The following is a 22179-nucleotide window of genomic DNA, read 5'->3' as shown; positions in this document are numbered from 1 at the left end:
GACCTCAAGCAAGCCTCATGGCACCATTAAGAGCAGATCCACATTTGCCATATATCTAATGTGTCACTGTTAATAGAAAAAGTCTGTCTCCTCTTAACTATAGATTTCCCTAGGCTCAATCTAAGATGTTCCTGGAAAAACTGCAAGCTGACCTGTGGTATTTATGATATAGCAACAGTAGATGCTGAGACAGCCAATTACAAAATGAAAAAAAAACTTCTGCCAGCATTGAGGCCAATTGCTAAGGAGGTAAAGTAATTTCAGATGCAATACACTTGGAAATAAAAAAAAACAGGTCTAAATGAAGAGACGCTTAAATGACGTATCTAATAAAATATAATTAATTTGTTAATTTAATTTTACTGCTGCATGTGCTAAGACTTTGTTCAAAGTGCCTGCTAAGGTATCCTTGTTTTCAGCAATATGAGGTCCATTGCCTTAATTTTAAGGCTATGTCCTCGATTTGCTGCCACATAGCAGCACAGAAAAAATTTAGACCAGCCATTCTCAAACAGGGTTCTGTGGAACTATAGGGTTCCTCCACAGTTTGCCAGGGGTTCCCTTAGCTATGGCTCACTGACCTCCCATTTAATGATGCCTGCATAGTTCGAAAGTCAACACCACTTGTCAGAGCCAACCTGATGGCACTAGTGATCTGTTTGTAAGGGAAGCATTCTGACCACCACTGGTCAGAGGATGAATTGCATTCTTCCTACTGGCCACCATTACAGGGGGCTTTTTTCCCATTGACCTCCACTGAATTAGTTTTAGCAGGGGTTCTCTGAGACCTGAAAACCATTTAAAGGGTTCCTCTGGGGAAAAAGACTGCTTTAGACAATTATGTTTACCACTCCTGGCTGGCTGATGTCTAAGAAATCTATGGGCCCTAAGCGTAGTCTGATACACGGATTAACATATGCATTTAAGGTCTCAAAAACATAATCTATCCTCCAAGCATGTCTTCCAATAGCAACGGTATTCTTTGATAGTTTGACAGGCTATTTCTCCACTGTTGAGGAAACAATGGGTGCCTATTTCTAGATGGCAGTGGGAAACATGTTAACATTCTGTGATCAGGAAACGTCCATCAGGCCATGCACTAGGTGTGAGTGTATATGTTACGTTTTCCAACCAGGAGTCATCTTCTGAAAAATGCCACTTGTAGCCTAAAAACGTGGACTACATTTGACAAAAAATACCTGCCCCTTTATCAAGCTTTGACCCATCCCAATCATGGACAGGCTTGACAGGCTGGGTACTTTAAGGGGGGCACAGGAATAAACAGTATGGGACCATTACGCAGCTTCTCCATATTTAGAAAGAAGATGGCTAGGAACCTCTCTGTAGTAGGAAGAAACCTGAAAAAATATCACAGTACCAACCAAGACTCAAAATCACTTTAGTAAAATATTCAGAAACATCTCTCCCCTTCCCCGACCTTTATAATATGCTGACAATAAGGCTGTAGTGTCATAAAATGAACATGTAAATTGTAAATGTAATTTCTTATGCTCTGAGCAGAGCACCTGTCATCTATAGTCAAATAAGATAGCTGTATTGTGACCTAGACAACCATGACTGGAAAATAAACCTAAGAAGTCAATGACATGAATACATAGGGGATGATTTGGTAAAACTGGAGAGTGCAAAATGTGGTGCAGCTCTACATAGAAACTACATAGAAACTCAGCTTAATTGAACAAACTGAAGTTAGAAGCTGATTGGTGAGAATGCAGAGCTGCACAAGATTTTGCACTCTTAGTAAATCAACCCCATAGAGTGCACATAGGCTAGGGTTTGAGACAGGTGCTCTTCATGGCTTTAAACGTCAGCCCATGGCTTTTGCTTCAAGTGCATTTCAAGAAACTTTCTACCATCCCTTTTATGCATTACCAGTTTAGCTTTCATATGAAGGCTTAAACATGCAGCAGTGTGCTAAGGTGAAGAATGGTAAACTATTGCAACTGAGCAAAAAAAAGCTTTCAATGGCCTAAAGCAAAAAAAGAAAAATGAAAGCAAAGCCTCGACGAGCGGCCCCAGGGCATACCACTGCTTCGCAGAACATAAGATAAGCCTTTTAGTGTTTATGAAGTTGTATATAAAGTGACAAGAGTACAAGGTAGTAAACTTAAAAGACAGAAAAATAAAAATAATTCATAAAAAATAGATTTGTTCTGCCTGGGACTATTAGAGATAAATATAGGGTTAAGCTACACAGACATTCAGGCTTCCATAACCCGGGTTTGTATTGACAAAAGTTGCTATATGCTCAACAAATGCAGCTTCTGATGCACGGTAGATAGGTCCTGACTGACAATGCACATCTCACAACATTCAAACTAACATATTTGTCCCAGTCCCTGGGACCTTGTCACCCCTCCCCCACACATGATTCAGGGTTGCCCCATCCAGATCACACCCACTTTCTGTGGGTGGTCTCGCTCAGATCCCAAACATTTTCTGAGTGGTCCCACCCCTAATTATGTTGGAACCCTCCACTTGTGGCTGCAAGTGGAGGTAATACCCTTTATTAGGTTACTGCGTATGCTCAGTGACCCAAATAAGAGCGATGCTGTGATTCCAGGACACAACCTAGGACATCAGTGGCATACGGGACCGGGATGCGGGACTGTCCTTGCAAATCTGGCACAGTTGGCATCTATGAACAATGTACATAATTGTTTCATCACAGCTTCCAAAAATTAAATGATGGTTATAAAGTACCATAACTCTTCCTTCACCAAATCAATCTGATACTTCCTGCTCACAGGAGATTCTGGGTCACTTTGCACAAGATCCACCTGTGTAGCTTAGCTATTAAAGCTGAAATAAAAATCTGCTATCCTATGGTGCTATCTTGGACTCCATTTAGATCTGCAGTTGCCATGGAGCCCCACATGTGATTAGCTATGACATCAGCTATTCAAGTGCTAAAATTTCAGTTGGTGGCTAACAAGAGCATGTAATCATTGTACGGTGAAGCATGCCTTCCACGGAACTAAACCCATCGATTTAACATTTTCAAAAAACAGTTACATTACCGGAATGTGCCAGGAATGTAACTGTTACGTTGATTGTGCTGTCAACCAAAATGTCAAACCATCAAATGGCTTGTGTCACTGATCACATGGGTAGCATCATGGCAGTTGAAGTTAAAACAGAGGCCAAGATGGTAGCTTCCATGGCTAAAAAATGACAGGAGGGTTTAGTTCCGCTTTAAGCCCTAACTCCAGCCAATCTTTTTATTTTCAATTTTGCATAGAGAAGGGAAGAATCATCATTTCTGTTTGCGATCTTATCATAGAGACTTTACCCCACTTCTGTGTGATACATGTTCAAGAAATGGGGCATGCAGTTGTCATGTGAAAGGCATTGAAACAATGGCAGAAGTTCTAACCTTTCCAGAGACTTAAACATATGGTTTTTTTTTCAATTTTTTTTGTGTCTCCGCGTAAATCGCAAACATTTTCTCAACAATGGCACAGAAGGCAATAAAAACCTTGTTCTGTCCATGATGAAAAAAAAAAAGTTTTTTTGTTTTGTTTTTTGTCAGGATTTGTTGCTACCCCACCCTGTCACACTTGGTGTCCCTATGGAAGTGAAGGAAATCTCCTAACAGGGACCCACACAGAAATAACACTATAGTAAAAGTTATCACCCTGCCTCGCTCTATTCTAAACATTAAAAAGTTTGGGCTGGAGTTGGTTAACTAGATGGCGAAAGTATTGTAAAAAAGTAAAAACAATGAAGAAAAAAATTAACAGCAGATCTACACACCCAGACCTGGATTGTCCTTATTGTGCAACTTTACCTGAAAATGCAACCATGAAACATGAATGCAGTTCACAGCGGACCCATCTGCTTGGACAGAAAAGCAGCCATTTTGTAATATCACACATTGATCATAAGATTGGATTCTGATAATTTACAAAAAAATAATTAAGGCCTCAGGTGCCACAAACCTAAGTTACATCATTAGCTAGGACTAAACGGCTAAGAGAAATATTAATTTGTCACACAAAATAAAAACTGTATTTGCCAGGGCTGGTTTTCAAAAACTGGAGCAAATAAATGTGTTCACAGAAAACATATTGCCCATTTAATTACAAAGATGAAACCTGATTGGCTGTTATGTACAGCTGCAGATTTGCTCCGGCCTGGCTGTGAGACGTTGAGCAATAAACTTTAAAGTAGGTCTGTGGTCAAGCTATGGACCTCCGAATACTGACATATTCTTAACAAACAGTAAATAAGATTTGAACAAAATCCCCCACTGATCTTTGCAGCTGAAGACAATATGGAACAATTCATCAAAGTTTATAGCAGAACATTTTCACTGTCTTTTGGCCCCTGCCCCCCCCCCTCCCCCATCCCAATGGTGATTTAATTGCTCAGCTTCTCCTTCTCCCCTCTCCTAGCAATGACACAGCAGCTCAGCTTCCCCTGCTCCAAGTCCACACTCACAGCTGTGATACAGCAGCTCAGCTCCCCCTGGGGGTGAACAGTGCCTTCTAATCACTAAGGTTAACACAGAGCAGGAGCAAGGGAAGAAAAACAAAAAAACAGTACTGAGGCTGGACTCGAAGGACTTCTACTGTGAAATTTGAAGGACTTCTGCTGTGAAATTTGAGGATGCAGTACTCCACAGCACCTGTAGCTACATAGGTCAATTAGTGCTTGTGGTAAAGCTAATTTATTACTTGTTAAGAATATGTACACCATTGAATGTCTTTAGCATGGCTACAGTTCTACTTTAAAGAGGAAGCCCACACTAATCTACCAGGCAGGGGTGAGAGGAGTGCGTGGGATAAAAGGTTGAAAGGATTGGTTACTGACCCACTGCTTAAAAACCTGGTCTAAAGCGTTTTCTTAACCAGTGCCTATATCTCTGTCTTCACCAGACCTGAGAAAGATCAAACACTCTTAGAGTAAATCGCAACTCCGGCCAAAACTTTTTTGGGCCTGAAAAGCATAACATTTTGATGTTTTTTTTTTTTGCTGTTTCCCCATTGTGGAGCTCCCCCTCACTTTCCGTTGGGACAGGAGGTTATTAGAAATCTGTCCAGCAAGGACACAGACTGCAACAAAGATTTTTCATTTTGTTTAAATAAAAAGGGGAATGGTTATAACCTCTGTCAGGCTATTCTTATTATTTGTAATTTGCTGGTGATAACCCATCCCTTAATTTATTACCCTGCTGTCACAGACTGTCACAGGGACAGCAATTACAGTAAAACATTCCCCAATGGGGTCACAGACAGCAATAAAATCATGACAATATTTATTTTTAATCGTATTTAAAGTAATATAAGTTTTGGCTGGGGTTGGGATTTTATGAGTAAGTCACAGGAACTGGAAGTCACTCAAACTGGCGCTTTGAAGTGGCAGATCACAGCACTGGGGACACCAAGGTGAGTGCAGTCTACGCAGTACACTCACTGCCACCCTGCTCTATTGGTCCGACTTAACATATCACTGTGCAGCTGCCCATTAAACAAGATCAAGGCATAAAACTTGAGGGATCAAAATACCCCATCCCAGCAGAGTGCATATCGCCTTCATTTTGAGCTGGTCTGATGAAGCCAACAGCTTGGCTCTGTTGGGCCTTTTGAGCAAACTCCTTCATAGCTTCACTACTGGAAGGGCTGACTTGAACCTCCGGATTTGGCATTAACACTAAAACATTGTTTCCCTCTACCCCTTCCACTTTTGAATATTCCCTATTTGCAACTAGTACTGAATATTGGTCCGTTTTGCCTCTGTTTTCCTTGTGTTTTGGTATTAATGCTAGGGCGTCATTTTGGTTAACTTTATGAACTTCCACATAGTCCATGGCTCGAGGAACCATGAAAGAAGTCTTCTGGTTGGCCAGTAAAAGTAGCATATCAGGGTCCACACCCTTGGAATGCAAATCTGCCAAGTCAATCTGCTTGTTTTGGCTCTCCTCACCAATGGTGTCTATTGTTCTAAAGAATCTCTGCTGGCTGTTTTCTTCATTTGGCATCAGAAATGCTGGCATATTGACATTCATTGCGCCAAGGGCTAACTTGCAAACATCTGTGATGTTGTGGTATGATGACTTTGGAGACGGGTTATCCGTTGCAGTGCCATTAGGCCAGTTAAAAGAAGTGTTATCACTGTAATTTGAAAATGAGGCGTCTAGCTTATTTTGTAGAGGCCACGGGCATGTAGTTGCAGAAGGCTCATTAGTACTGTTTTCAGCACTCTTGAAACCCTGGGAGATGACCCTTTGGTCCTTCTTTCCTTCAGAGGGAACAAATGGACTGTCACAGCTTCCTCTTCCTGAGTCATTGTCTGTGTCCACAGGGGAAACTTTAATATGGTGGCTTTGTGGGTCCCTTTCTGGAGTGGACATGAGGTGCTCCTTGCTGTCATCCACCTCTAAAAACTCCACCAAGAGGTCTTCACAGTCAGAGGTTGGAGGAAATCCTTGACAGCCAAAAGCACTCAACAGTTCTTCAGATTTCCCGCTCTGGCAAGAAATAAAAGAAAAAAACTATTAGCATGCGATTGAACAACAAGACAGCAAAACACAGATAACTACACTCCATGTATGGGCTTGTGTGCACCAGTTTTTATATCAGCAATTTATTCTTAAATAGGTATATAGATTCGGGCTGTTGCACATACAGGATTATCAAAAAGGCTTTATTAGATAATGGTATTTTACACTAAATCTATATTTGTCGTAAAGTTTGAGTGATGGCAAATAGCTCTTTTTTTCCAAAAGGAATTGCCACAAAGTATGTCTACTCAAAAGTTTTGTAACTGACTTCTTTTTGCAGATTAACAAGAAATTTTCAGAGGAGTGATTTAAGACTCTATGACAGTAAGAACAATTTAGAATGAATAGGCTTTATGTCATAGAATATCTCAATGCTTCTCTATGTGTAACACGATTCTCCCAATAGGCTGCAGCAGCTATGCGCTAGAGCAGGGGTCTCCAAACTTTCCAAACAAAAAGCCAGTTTATTGTCCATCAGACTTTAGGGGGGCTGGACTATGGCCAGTGGAAGTGGAATTTTTTCTGGCATCAATGTAAACATTGACACATTTGGTGTTGAGGGGAGGAATAGTGTCCCATCATTGGTATCATTGGGAGGAATAGTGCCCCAATATTCGTGTCAGTGGGAGAGATGGTGCTCCACTATTGGTTGTCAGTAGTGTTTCATATCAGTAGAAGGGGTAGCGCCCCAAGGGTCAGATAAAGGCAAGCAAAGGGTCGCAGTTTGTAAACCACTGTGCTAGAGAATAGGGGCAAGGAGGTGATCCAGAAAGCTGTAGAGCTACAGGCTTTAAATAGGGGTGTCACCCTTAGTCATAAACAATGTAGTCCGATTGTGCAATCTCTGTACAATCATTTTTAGCATCACTAAAATGTAAGCATACCTGACCAAACCATTTAATTTGTATCCAATCAGGCAGGCCTACCAATTTTTTGGAAGATGGGGATTCCAATAGGGGTAGTCACATGCAGACTACATTGACCTGGAACTGATGTGTGAATCACATGACTGGCTAAAAAAAATCACAAGTATTTTAGAAGCTAAAACTACATGTTTCAACTATCTATAATTGTTTATTAGCAGTTCCCTTTTAAGATTTAATAACCAATAACGTAAAGCAATATACTAGACAAGAGGCCAGTGCACAAAAGCCCAAGGAGTATGGGATTACACAGTACCTTGGAAAGTAATGAGTAGTTAGCACATACTTACACATAAATTCTACATCGGTATTCTTGTAGCTCCCATGACTATATCTTTCATAGTGGGCCGACCTGAGCTGTGTGTGCAGAGAGCAAACAAAATCGCCTTATAATGGAAATGTTCTGCTCTGGATTGCTATTTCTGCTTTGTGATTGGTTTATAAAGGATCAAATCAGTGTAAAGCCTAGCAAAGATCAGCACAGGGGTTCAGGTTAAGTCACTGGTTCCTTAGGCCTGGTTTAGGGCCAAAAGCATTGCCTTCAATTTTGGCAGGAATACAGTACAAGGAAAATTACGTGAAAGTGGATCTCTGGGCAAGTGTAAAATTAATTCACACTCTCATGTACTCCTGCCATGGGGCAAGTTCCTTCTGAAACTTCTCGGTAGTACCTTTGCCTTGGGCTTCACCTGCCCACAACTCACTAAAGAGACTGCTCCCACTTGTAAAGTCTGCCCTGCATAGGGGTGAATTATTGGATGTGTACTGAGGAGCACTTGGTTGGTACAAAAGTTCTTCTCACTTTAAAGACTTTTTGAAACAATTAATGGATAAGAGCATCAATTACAGCCAATGCATTCTTCAGGGCTTGAGCAGTCAATGTTAATAAAATGATGACAGAATGCACTACGAAACCTATGTTAAGGCTTGATGAAGATTAACATATCCAGATAATGGTCATTGCTTCACTATTTCAATAGTTACCATTGTAATTTTACTCGTAACACAGAAGAAATTTAAGAAAATGCTTAAAACCTTTGTTAAGTTTTCTGTAGTTGTCAAGGACAAAGTTCCATCAGAGAAGGATGTTTCTCCCTGACAGCTACAGAAAACTTAACAAAGATTTTAACCATACCGGCTCTATCCAAAACTGAAAAAAGTATTTGATTAAAGTTCCTTTAGAAGTTCAGAGCAGATTTAAAAGACCAATTCCATAAGCAGCCCTCTGCACTCATGCATAATACCAGGGCCATCTTAATAGCATCATGGGCCCCTGGGCAAAGTAATGCTATGGGGCCCCTACAAGCCTGCCCAATTTACGCACCTACTCCTAAGAATTAAAGTACAATATTTTCTACTTCCTGCTATGAAACATATCAAATTACAAAAATGTAAAACATGTCTTCATAAATGTAGGCCAAAATGTATTCTGCTACATGTCTTTGGTATAGAAAATCCCTGAGAGAGTTGTACTCTCTCAGCCCCCCTCTCATCTGTACGCTCGCAGCCCCCCTTCACACCCATGCACTTGTGGCCCCCCTAATACCTGTACACTTGTAGCCTCCCTCACATCTGTATGCTCTTTCCGCCCCCCCTAATGCCTAAACGGTCTCATCCCCCCTCACATGTGTATATATGACACACACACGTACACAGACACACATGCACATGTACACACACACATGCACACAGACACACACACGTACACTGACAAAGGCACACACATGTACACAGACACACACACATACACAAAACACACACATATGTACACAGACACACACACATGTACACAGGCACACACACATGTACACAGACACACACACATGTACACAGACACACACACACACACATACACAGGCACACACACATGTACACAGGCACACACACACATGTACACAGGCACACACATGTACACAGACACACATGTAAACAGACACACACACACACATGTACACAGACACATACAGACACATACATGTACACATACATGTACACAGACACACATGTACATGTACACAGGCAGTGCCCAGGGGTGCCTGCTCAGTAAGACAGCCCTACATTATACTTCCTCACTTGGACCAAAAATTAGAAACGGATCCTTGGTGTGTGATGCACAGACTGGTACCAGCATCTTGGCTAATGGAAACCGGCAGTGAAGCCTTGTGGCTTCCCAGCCTGTTTCCATCTACTCATGCGCGACCCACACGGCACTTTGTGATTGGTCCTGCAGTCTTCTGGGACCGGTGATGTGTCCCAGAGGGCTGCGGGGTAAGGAGGGAGAGCCAAACTTCCGCTCAGATCACCACAATGATCCAGCCGGAAGTGGGGGGGGGGGGGGGGAGAGTGGAGCTTCCTCTTTTTGGGTGAAGTTCCACTTTAAGCCACAATACAGGCTTAATCAACAAGTTAATGCAAATAGCAAGGTGTAGGGGTGTACTTTTTTTGGATATAGGGGTAAAATTGTGCAACCCTGTTTGGTTTCCCAATGGGGACATTTTTATTTATTTATTGTTGTGTCCCATAGACAGGAGGTGAGGACACCTCTCCCTGACAGCTACAGAAAACCTAACAAAGGTTTTAACCATACCTGCTCTATCCAAAACTGAAAAAGAATTTGGTTGAAGTTCCATCAGAAGTTCAGAGCAGATTGAGTTGACCAAAACCATAAACAGTCCTCTGCACTTCTAGCAACCCACAAAAGATAAAGTATGTGAAGTAATTTTAAACTTGTGTGGTGAACACTATAAAAAGTTTTTTTTTTTAATTCAATATTTGTCAAGTTATTTCTGTAACAATATGGGGTTGATTTATTAAAGGCACTTGTAGTTCAAAGTGGATTTGCCTTTAGTAAATAAACCCCTATGTGTCAATCCACAATATAGAAATGTATATCCTATGGCAGTCTAATGCCACGTACACACGACTGGACTTTTCGACTGACTAGGTCCGACGGTCTTCCCAACGGACTTTCGGCAGAGTTCTGATGGACTTTCCAAATGAACGAACTTGGCCAAACACAATCACACCAAAGTCCAATGGATTTGAACGTGATGAGGTAGGACCGGACTAGAATAAGGAAGTTCTTAGCCAGTAGCCAATAGCTGCCCTAGCATAGGTTTTTGTCAGTCGGACTAGCATACACATGAACGGATTTCTCAATAGGAACTGGGTTCCGGCAGAAAAATTTGAAACATGTTCTATTTCTAAAGTCCGTCAGATTTTTGGACAGCAAAGGTCTGATGGAGCCCACACACCATCGAATTGTCCGGATTCGTTCTGTCTGACTTTTGATGTCGAAAAGTCCGGTCGTGTGTACGTGGCAGAAATCTGGTTAGTACTACTACTTACATGTACAATAACATAGTGGTTAAAGCTTGGAAAAAAACTGTTACCTTGAGGAGCTGGGTATCAAATCCCATTATTTTTGGTCCAGGAACAGGAGGACATATACAGGACATCCAACTGGAAGAAAAATGGTAGAAAAGAAAATTGAAATGAAACTCTGACAAACCAACCAGATCAACCAAAACTGAAGTATGTTTAACCTATTTAGTGATTATTCACTAACTGTATAAAGCTAATATCTGCTATTACATAGTCAAAAGTCAGTAAATATCTTTCCATCTCTACTATATGAGCTTGCTGGGCATCCAATTTCAAAACCATGGGAGATATTCCTTTGCAGCTATCACAGCTACCACCCATCTGGGTATACTTTCCACAAGATTTTGGAGTGTGTCTATTTAAATTGGTGCCAATTCAGCCAAAAGAGCATTGGTAAGGTTAAATACTTATGATGGATGGAAAAGACCTGGCTCACAATCAGTCTTCTAATTCAGCCTAAAGATGTCCAGTAAGATTGAGGCCAGGGCTCTGTGCAGGCCACTCCAGTTCTCCACACCAAACCATTTTTGTATGGAGTTGGCTTGGGGTACATGGGCACAGCCAGTTATTCTGGAACAGGGAAGGCGCTTCCCCAAATTGTTGAAAGTGCATGACTATGTAAAATGTCTTTGAATGATGATGCATTAAAGCCCATCTCTGGGAAGAACAAAAACGCTGCATGGGTTAAAGGCTGATTTAGGTCTAGGGAACCTCTAACAGCATTTTTGCTTAGCCAATCCTCCACTTGCCCTCCCCTATGCTCTGGCAGTGGACTTTCTTTCAGCATCCACGCAGGTCTATGGGCTCTGCATTGAAATGGATAACATCAGAGGGCATTAAGGTGCTGGGGCATAGGGGAGAAGAGGCTACGGGGACTGGCCTTACAACTCATAGGAACCTACGGGGGACGGAGCATTGGATAAGTAAAAGTGTTTTTCTGGTTCCCTAGACCTAAACAACATTTAACCCTTGCAGTGCAGGGACAGACCCATTGCAAGGGAGGATTTCTATTTGCCCTAGAATTCCGCTATGACAGAACACTTCACCTGAAAACATCTGATCTCAGTCATTCTGAGGGGTGTCCACATTAGGCTATTCATATATTCAATGGTACTTTCACTGGGGGGCATTTCACTGCTCAACTTCTGCTTCTGATGTGCTAAAAAACTGATGTTCGAGTGGCAGCAACGCAAGCAAAACACACAGGGCCCATTTTTAGACAGAAACCTATTTGAATATTTTTTTTTACGCCCTTGAAAAAATACTGGAGTGCATAGAGGAAACCCACTTAACATGGAAAGAATATAAACATTTCTAGCTGAAAATTTCCATTACATCCCGGGACACCAACACTGCATGAAAGCAATGCTGGTGCCATCGACTCAATTGCTTTTAGCTGAAATTCTATAGGATTATGTGGTAATAACCTATAATAAAAATATTTCCCTTGTCCAATCCACCTTCATGAGTAATTTCCTAGATGTCTGGCACTGTGTCAGGAACTCCTGGGAGGGTGTCAAGAAAACAAGTTTTCCATTTCCAGCAAAAAAAAAAATATATATAACATATAGTATATATATATATATATATATATATATATATTTTTTTTTTTTTGAAAAGTAGGAATGTTTAGTAAAGTTTAGCAGAGTATGTATTCTTAACTTTAAAAAGTCCCTTCTATTGCTGTCAGCATCGTTCAAATCTCTAAATTCTTTTTTTTTGGCATTGTGATCAGACTTCCCATTACTGGGATTAAAATAAAAATTCCGAAATACTCAGTGCTCAGTCTCTCTATACTGTATATACACACATCTATAGTTATAAAAATAATAATAAATAATAAAAAAAAAAAAGTTGCATAGCTGGTACATTTGTTTTTATGCAACAGAGCAAAATCATATGTTCTCAGGCAATCCTCTCTATAGGTTGGATGTTACAAAAACAGAATAGTTCAGGAAAGTACTGCATTATGGCCACTTGATGTTGCTGAAGATCATCAGATAGTAACTACCGATATTAATTTACATATTTATTTCCTCTAACCATCCACGCCATCTAGTGACTAGAATGTGATTAGAGAATGGAAGAGTTAGAACCCTAATCATGTTAATATTGCTGTCTATCTCACCCTCTCTACCTGACCTGGTAGCCACTGTCCCGATAGAAAATGATGGAAAATACAAATTTCTGGTACCATGTGTTTTGGCGTGTGTTAGCAAGGTGTGTTGGGATGACATTAAGAAATAATAGCACAGCAGTGCGAATGCAAAAAGCAGATTTTTGTGCACTGCGAGAACTCTTGCACTTTTACGTGCATTCCAACATTGCAAAATGTGAAGTTACCCATGAACTCCACATTTTTTTCACTTTGGAGAAATCCTCTTATCTCCTATTGTTGTCCTGATACAGGAGTGAAGGGAAATCTTCCCTGCTTCAAAAAAGTGACTGGGTTCTAACGATTCCCTACACCAGAGGTCTACAAACTTTCTAAACAAAGAGCTAATTTACTGTGGTTCAGAGTTTAGGGGGGTCGGACCATGGCCAGTGGTAGTAGAAAATATCCTGGGGTCAGAAGGAGTAAATAATGTCCCATGTTTGGTATTAGGGGAATTATTAATGCCCTATCGTTGGTGTTAGTGGGGGAATAGTGACCCATAGAGCCCCATTGGTGGTATCAGTGGGAGGAATAATGCCCCATCATTGGTGTCATTGGGAGGAATAGTGCCCCATCATTGGTGTCAGTGGCAGGAATAGTGCCCCATCGTTTGTGTTAGTGGGAGGATTAGTGCCCCACTATTGGTGTCAGTGGAAGGAAATGTGCCACATCATTGATGTCAGTGGAAGGAATAGTGCCCGATCATTGGTGTCAGTGGGAGGAATAGTGCCCCATCGTTTGTGTTAGTGGGAGGATTAGTGACCCGTTATTGGCTTCAGTGGAAGGAAATGTGCTCCATCATTAATGTTAGTCGAAGGAATAGTGCCCGATCATTTGTCTCAGTGGGTGGAATAGTCCTCCATTGTTGGTGTCAGTGCAGCAATTATTACCCCATTGTTGGTGTCAGTGGGAGTAATAATGCCCTGTATCAGTGGGAGGAATAGTATCCCATGGACCAAATAAAGACAAGCCGCATTCAGCCCCTGGGCAGCAGTTTGGAGACCACTTTTTAGCTATGGATACACTTTAGTTACTCTACAACTAAAAGACTTACCTGCATCCTTTTAATGCCATTGTCCAAATCATTGTGAGACAAATCACAACAGACAGCACAGCAACTGATATCCACAGTGTCATGTCTCTTTTCCTTGGACCTTGAGTGCACAGAATAAGTTGTTAATGGGTTAGAAACAGACATAATATTCAATTTATGAAAGGGGCACTGTCATTCAGATAAAGTGAAGAAATACAATTTATGTGTATGCCCCAACAAAACTTGTTTTTTTTAAGTCTCCAAAGCAAGAAAAATCCCAACAGGGGCTCTATCTAACCTTCTCCACTCTGTACAAAACTAGTACAAAGGTTTTGGCTTTTCATACACTTTAATAGAAACTCTGGGGTTGATTTACTAAAAACTGGAAAACTGCAAAATCTGGTGCAGCTCAGCACTTCAAGCTGCCAACAAGGCTTAAGGCCTCATTCACACTAGGCGGATCCGCTTCCACGGAGTCCGCCTCTGTCAGCAAGCTCAGCGGGAGATCTCTCCACTTAACCGGCGGATGACAGGTCCCTCTCTGCTCATTGAGTGGGGAGGGGCTTGTCGAGGGCCGCTGGTTTCTATGGAGAGATCGGATGAAAGCGGACATCATGTCCGTTTTCATCAAATCTCATCCGATCTGCCAGCGATGGATCTGAACGTAGGGCCATCCGTCTGCTTTTAGCGGATCGGACCGGATCGGATGTCAGCGGACATGTCACCGCTGACATCCGTTGCTCCATAGACTAGCATGGAGCGCCCGTTCATGTCAGTTTTGACGGCGGACCTCAAGTGTCCAACAGTTTGAAAGGGGCCTAATTCTGGTTTGTGTGGCAATTTAGTCGTTTGCCGTTATTTTTTAACATAAAAATGTAATTATTATTTTTTGCATGGAAGTGTACTTTAAAGCTGTTAAAACAATGATGTTAAAAAAGTGTTAACCCTCGTTCACATTGGAGCGACTTGTCATGTGATGTGACAGGTCAAATCACATGGCACATCGCACCCTATTGCTAGCTGTCGCACTGTACAAATCGGTGCGATGCCAACATTGCAGTTCCGCACCAATTTGAAAATGTAGTTCCTGCACTACTTTTGACGATTTCGGGTGCGACTTGCATAGACATCTGTGCATGAAGCTACACAGATGTCTTCCAAGTCCGATGAAGTCGCACGATTTCAAAGCTGCAGTCAAGGTGAACGAGGGACAGATGAAAAACAAGCTCTGGACTGCCGTACTCTTCAGAAGACCACTTTCTTTTATTGGAAAATCACATCACAGCTCAACAAACACAGCAAACAAGGAAAAATTGCTGACGTTTCGCACTAGCTGTAGTGCTTATTATTGGTTATGAATAAGCACTACAGCTATTGCGAAACGTCTTCTGAAGAGTGTGGCAGTCCAGAGCTTGTTTTTCGTCTGTTGCTAGTTTACAGCCTGCATGTGTGCTTCTGGAGCGGTGAGATCCCTTCTCCCAATGTGAACGAGGGGTTATCTAGTCAATTTTCTTTGTTTATGTCAGTAATATTTACTGTAAGAGCTTTGTCAGATGATGTGATGAGTCACATAGATTAGATCATTACCTCCAGGAATCTTAATATAGTTTTCCTCACTCCATTCACTCCAGTGCTTGCTGTCAGCCTTGCATCGGACCTGGACCACATAGTTCTCCCCAGGTGTCAAGCTAAACACCTTCAGCTTGGTTTGATGGTCAACAGTATGCGTCTACAAGATGAGACAAGGCAATGATCAGCATCCACATGCGAAGAAGAAAATATTACTGTATGCCATATGTACCAAAGCAAGAACTGTCTAGATTTCCCACACTCACCCAATACATTTGAACATTTAGATGTTGGCTGTTCTTGTTATAGAATAGTATATCCTCTAGTATAGAGGATATACAGTAAAACCTTGGATTGCGAGCATAATTCATTCCGTAAATATGCTTGTAATCCAAAGCACTTGTATATCAAATCGAATTTCCCCATAAAAACTAATGGAAACTCAGATGATGCGTTCCACAACCATTTATTCAAAGGGTCTTTCAGTTTATAGTCCATATAAAAAGATTATAGCAATTTGGGTTGTGTAACTATAAAATGTCCATCTACAAATGGAAGCCTCCAGAAGGGGATTAAAAGCAAAATCCCGCAGGAGCTCCAGAGTATAAAAGAGAAGAGAGGCGCCTCTAAGTGTAGCAATATGGTTACATTTAATGAAGGTACAACATTTAGAAACTCACATGGTTGATTAAAAGAGGCACATCTAAGTATGCAGGCATCTGGGGTAAAGCTGTCCACATAGACTGTCCTCTGCACCGCTGGCTTTCACTGCGGTCAGTCTGCAATCATGACCGTGAAGACTACCCTGAAAGTGAGATTTGAAGCGCTCAAGGAGCGCTTCGCGGCAGTGATGACACTGATGGCAGTGCGGAGGACGGTCTATGTGGACATCTTTACCACAGATGTCTGCATATTTAGTTGTGCCTGTTTTTTTTCATCAACCATGTGAATTGCTAACTGTTGTACCTTCATTAAATGTAACCATATTGCTACACTTAGAGGCACATCTCTTCTCTTTTTTGCTTGTATATCAAGTCAAAATTTATTGGAAAATTTAGCTTGTCTTGCAAAACACACTCAAATCAAGTTACTCAAACCAAGGTTTTACTGTACTAAAAAGACACCACTGACTGCTCTTTGTCTTCCATTCTTCTCCTGCATTCCTCCTGGCTAAGGCTGGATTCACACTTTTTTTGTGCTTTTTTTTTGTGCATTTTTAGTGCTTTTTGCATTTTGCATATTTGCACTACAGAACGTGTTCCATAGGAAACCATGGTGAATGGACTGTAGTGCAAATCTGCAAAATGCAAAAAGCACTAAAACTGCATAGGTGTGAATCCAGCCTAAAAGCCTGGCCATGCACCAGTAGAATTCCTTTCGAAAAAATTTATTTTCGGAATGCTCGTTTGATTTCTTAATAGTTCATAGGGTGAAATTGATAATTGATTTCAATCATAGTGACAAAGAAAATCAAGGAAAAGAATGGGATACTTTTCCTGAACAAAAAAAATTCTAACTTTGAATGTACATTTTGTTTAGGGGAAAAATGTATTTATTGTAATGTGTATGTTCATCCCAAAACTGAACATAGAATTGAAAACAAAATTCTACTGGCCACCTTAACACTCTTCCTCTCTGCAGGGCTGGTGCAAGGATTTTTTTAAACTCTAGGCAAAAACCTAATTTTGCTGCCCCTACTACTTGGCTCCACCCCCTTTGCTATGCCCATGTATACCCCACCTTTTTAAGGAAGTGCCCACCAAATGCAGCCCACCAGCGCCCATCAATGCAGCCTACCAGCGCCAATTAATGCAGCCTCACCAGCGCCCATCAAGTGCAGTCTCACCAGCACCCATCAATGGAGCCTACCAGCGCTCCCATCAATGGAGCCTAGCAGCACCCATCAAATGCAACCTCAACAGCACCCATCAAATGCAGCCTCATCAGTGCCCATCAAATGCAGCCTACCAGTGCCCATCAATGAATATTTGCTTGCTTCCATTCATTCGGGAGTTTGTCTAGTGGTAGCACCGGCTCTGCCTCTCTGCTACAAGCTAACCTGTCTCAGAATGAAAAAAGGGGACACAATGTGGGCCCACTTTCCTGAGAATGTGACCACCCTATCCCATGTTATTTCGAATGCAGCATTAATTAGCATTTAGTGCAGGGGTCTCCAAACTATGGCCCTCCAGATTTAGTGGGAACAGGCATTTAGGGGATACTGTCTCTTTAAGAATGGAGACTAGGAGATCCTGTAGAAACCAATTAAAATACTGGGAATATTCTGGAAGACCAGGATAGGCTATACAAGGGCAGCTGGAAAGGGGCTTCCCCCCTTTCCCGGTGGCCAGAGCAAGAAGGAAAAAGCTCTCTTCCTCCCGCCCCAGTGGCGATCACTGTTATGTGGTAGGGTCACGGGTTACTTCTATGTAAATAGGTGGTACTGTTGCTCGAGTTCTGAAAACTGAGCAAGAAAAAAATATTGTTTCTTTGAATTTATGCTGTTATTTGTTGATAATAATAGAGTTATAAAGGCTGTTATTGCTTAAAAGCAATAAAAGTGCCACGACAAATTTTTGACAAACTTCTGGTTTGTTGTTTTATTTAATTTGTTGTATCTGGGGAAGGTATATGGTGGGGTGGGTGTGGCCTGCAATCTCATTAGAAGACTCTCCTAAAATAGGTACAATAAGCCAGGCTCCTGCCCATAAAACTATGACTCCTAAACTGACTAGTTAGAGTTTTTAAAGTAGAAAGATCCTCTTTAGAATGAAGAATATAGTGGTTTCTGGGCTTTTTTTGAGAGTGGATATGCCACATCATTATTTATACAATCCGAATAAGATCATTTTTTTAAAATAAATATTTTATTAAAGACGGAGGTTTTTATTGCAATCTATAATGGTGTGTTGTATGGGTGGGTGACCATGGACTGCGACAGCAGCTGGGTATATCAGTGCTCTGTGAGGAAGTGACACATAGGCCACATCTGGCGGAGTGCTTTTTGAGGGCTGACACTGGTGCTGCCCCTATTTGAGATGTGGTAACACCAAATAATACATTATGTCTTTGTGTCAGCCTTTTTTGTAAGCCTGTGTAGCGTCGGTAGTCCTGTTTTGTAAATTTAATTTTTTCTAAGACCATAGTTGGGGTCTTAGGGTTAAATTATGCAAATTGTGATTCTGGCAGGACTGTACTATGTTCTGCCTGGTCATAGGTGCATGTATCATCTCTGACAGGCACTGGAATGCAGTCTGGTTGGAAGCATTGGGTACCAATCTCTCTCTCGGAGCCAATCAGTGGGTGCATTGTCTCGCTGTGTATTCTGGGAGAGGGTACTTAAGGTGCGTCACGTGGAGGTCACGTGGTTCTGGGTTCCGTATGTTCTGACTCCATGGTCCTGGTCCTCCTGACCAGCCCCGGAGGCCCTCATGCCTGGGGTGCGGATCCATCGGTTTCCGAGTCTCGAGACTGGCTAGTCCGAGGCACAGTAACTGGGAGGAGGATTTCAAGGTGGTCCGGTGCCATCTCAGGTTTGGAGAGGCCCAGCAACTCAAAACGCAACCAGGGGAGGACTCTTCAGAAGAGGGCCATGCACGAGGCTGGCTGCTCGGTAAGAGCCTGGAAGCTGAGCTGAAAGGACAATAAATAAATCTGCATTCTTACGGTATCGCCGGACTGGCTGCAAGATTCTGGTACAGTAAGAAAGTTCCTAATTTCATCCTTCGGTTACAACTAAGTTCCTGTGAGAGACTTTCTGTGTTCATCTGAAGTTTTACAACCAAGTCTGTGGCAGAGACTTTGCTAAGTTTGAACCACTTGTCAGCTGCTAAATCCATAAACCAGGATTTATCCGACAGCTGTATCCAGTTGTGAGTGGCTATTCCCTGGATCGTCTAGCGAGAGACATTTCAAGTGTCAGCAGTTTCCAAAGTACCTGAGCTTTCCTACTCATACCCTCTATTCCCAACTGAGAGACTATGTTTTCTTCAACGTTTCATGCAAATAAAAATTTCTAAAAAGGGATTAAAGTGTCGGTTATTGGGCCATCAACCTCGGGAACCCCTAGACAAGCACAACGAGGTGGAGAAGGTAAACGGTAAGCCCGGCAAAACCTGACGCTCCTTCAGGGGTCAGTGCTACACCTGTCTTTGCGGGACTCTGTTTTTGACTCTGTCTTCTATACCCAGGTTGGCCTGTCCACATTGAAGAATTCCATCTATTTTTCTGTCCATAGAGGGTTGGTGGTGGGCAGCCAATGTGATACTAACATGTTTGGACCAATATTACACTGTGATTGGTATACAATATTCAATATTCATTGAGTCCGTCCATTTAACTTGGCAGTTTCTTGCTATAAATTTGTTGTCATTAAACTTATACCGTACTGCCTTGTCCTGGGGAAGCGGCTTTTGCAGTGAAACGCATTGACAAAAGTGACGCTCTAATCTACTATCATATGATACATTAGCTTTAGAAGACTCATCCAGTGTCATTACAAATGAATTCCTAAAGGGCATCTGTATGGTTGTTTTTATACATTTTTTCTTTTTCTATATTGACCCAGTGGGGTCTTCTTTTAAAACTGATTTTTACAGTGACTTTATAACATACTTGACTCTGTTCACGGTCTCCCTATGTACCTGAAAATTAAGGTATTTTTTTAACCGCTTGCCAACCAGGGATGTACCCATGCGTTGCTGGACTTCAAGCATTTATACTGGGATGATGTTCTTAGCTGCATCTTGTTTTTTGAGCTGGCCATCTTGTAAAAGCAATCCTAGAGGCTAATTAACCTCCCTGGCGGTACGATTATTTCGGATTTTAGGTGCTAAAAGCGGTACCATTATTTTGCATGAAAATTTGGCGTTTTATATTGTAGTCCTGCAATTCTTAGGAATAACTCTCTTAAATCTGTCCAAACCAGAGTCTAGCAGACATCCCGGGTATGATAAAGTTTGAAAAATTAAATCATAAATTATAATATAATAAATAATTATAAATAATTGTACCAAATAATAATATAACAATAATAAAAATTATTCAATAATGTAATCAAATCAAAAACACTGAAATTTGCTCAGTTGCAGAATTGCCACTGTCATTACTTTTCAGTATTTGATGACGGATCTCCCCACAAATCGCTATCGCTCAATTCTGCGAGTGATTCCAATTTATTATCGCTGTTTTCTAGCTGGTCTATAACCATTTTTGATGTACAGTGACAGTTTTGGTTGCTATGGGCAATCTCCAGTTTCCAGGCATAAAGAACAGTTTTTATTATATAAAACTGCATGCAGGACACTGGGCAGACCACTAGGGACAACGGGGATGTGAAATATTTACATACAGCAATGTAATCTGTAAGATTACATTATACTGTATGTTTACTGTTTGTTTCACTTTTTGAATTTGGCGCCGATCTCCGTGCCCGTGCGTCGCAACGCTCGCAGGGCACGGAGATCGGCGATGTGATGCATCGAGCGAGACACGGCTCGCTCGTACAGCGGGGAGACAACGCTGGATCCGAGGGAGAAGGTAAGTAAACCTCCTCCTGGATCCAGCGATGCAGTCCCGAGTCTGACTCGGGGATACCGCTTTTGGTATAAAAAATCCACCCCGAGTCAGACTCGGGAATACCGTCAGGGGGGTTAACAGCTGGGTTACTATTACAAGCAGTGGGAAGGGCTCCCGCTCCCCCGCCACCTTCCGTGGCTTGCTTGGGCTTTCCCGTCCCACCGGGAGACCAGAGCGGCCAACTGGTGCATCCACCGGCTGGCTGGGCAGCCAAACAAAGCTGGAATTGGCTCTCCACTATGGTGACCTGGAAGTGATGACCTGACATCACTTTTGGTTTACCCAAATGTCAACTGCGCCATTTAAAAAAAAACAAAAGAATTAAAAAACGCAAGATCTTTGCATGGATCTTTCAAGATCTTATAGACCCCAGATCTGTAAAGAGTACCTGTCACATGGATGTTTACATTACTTGTGATAGCAATAAAAGTGATCATTTATTTTTTATTTAAAGCAACAGTGTACAAGAAAAAAAATGATTAATAAAAAAAATAAATGAAACTGACCCTGTCCCCTCCGTGCTTGCATGCAAAGGCAAACGTGTGCTTTGTTCCCACACGCACAGACAGCGATCGTCCCACACATGTGAGGTATCCCCATGAATGTCAGATCATGGGCAGTAATTATAGTACTAGACCTCCTCTGTAAATCTAAAGTAGTAACCTGTAAAGACTTTTAAAATGTCGTCTATGGATAGTAAAATTTATGTCATTTGTGGCAGTTGCACAGGTGTATGCAATTTTAAAGCGTGACAAGTTTGGTATCTATTTACTCGGCGTAACATCATTTTTTTTAATTGATTTATATATTATATTTTGTATATTATATATGTTTTGGAAAAGATACACTTTTTTTTAATGCAAAAAAACACATATATAAAATAATATACAATAATACAATATATATATATATTTTTTCCAAAACAGTTACATTTGAAAAAACGCTGTGCAAATACCGTGTGGCATAACAAATTGCAAAAAATACTGATTGTTACATGTAAACAAAAAGTGCC

The 22179-nt window shown here is 41.5% G+C and overlaps 1 protein-coding gene across 2 annotated transcripts in view; it reads right to left on the bottom strand.

Annotated features, from left to right (window-relative positions):
* Positions 1–5264: 5264 nt before the first annotated feature.
* Positions 5265–22179, bottom strand: part of PRLR (prolactin receptor) — a 97804-nt gene continuing 80889 nt past the window's right edge. For both annotated transcript variants that reach the window (XM_077462872.1, XM_077462873.1), the window contains exons 6-9: positions 15609–15750; positions 14043–14142; positions 10842–10911; positions 5265–6493 (exon numbers count right to left, since the gene is read on the bottom strand). In XM_077462872.1, the coding sequence (XP_077318998.1) occupies positions 5501–6493; positions 10842–10911; positions 14043–14142; positions 15609–15750 (1305 nt within the window). In that variant the 3' untranslated portion in view covers positions 5265–5500. The remainder of the gene's footprint in view (positions 6494–10841; positions 10912–14042; positions 14143–15608; positions 15751–22179) is intronic.

The sequence above is a fragment of the Lithobates pipiens genome, unplaced genomic scaffold (genome assembly GCF_037356315.1).
Source record: "Lithobates pipiens isolate NorthernLeopardFrog02 unplaced genomic scaffold, aLitPip1_a1.2 Scaffold_3, whole genome shotgun sequence".
Taxonomy (NCBI): Eukaryota; Metazoa; Chordata; class Amphibia; order Anura; family Ranidae; genus Lithobates; species Lithobates pipiens.
Note: the sequence above shows the minus strand (reverse complement) of the source record. Positions and strands in the feature narration are given on the sequence as shown.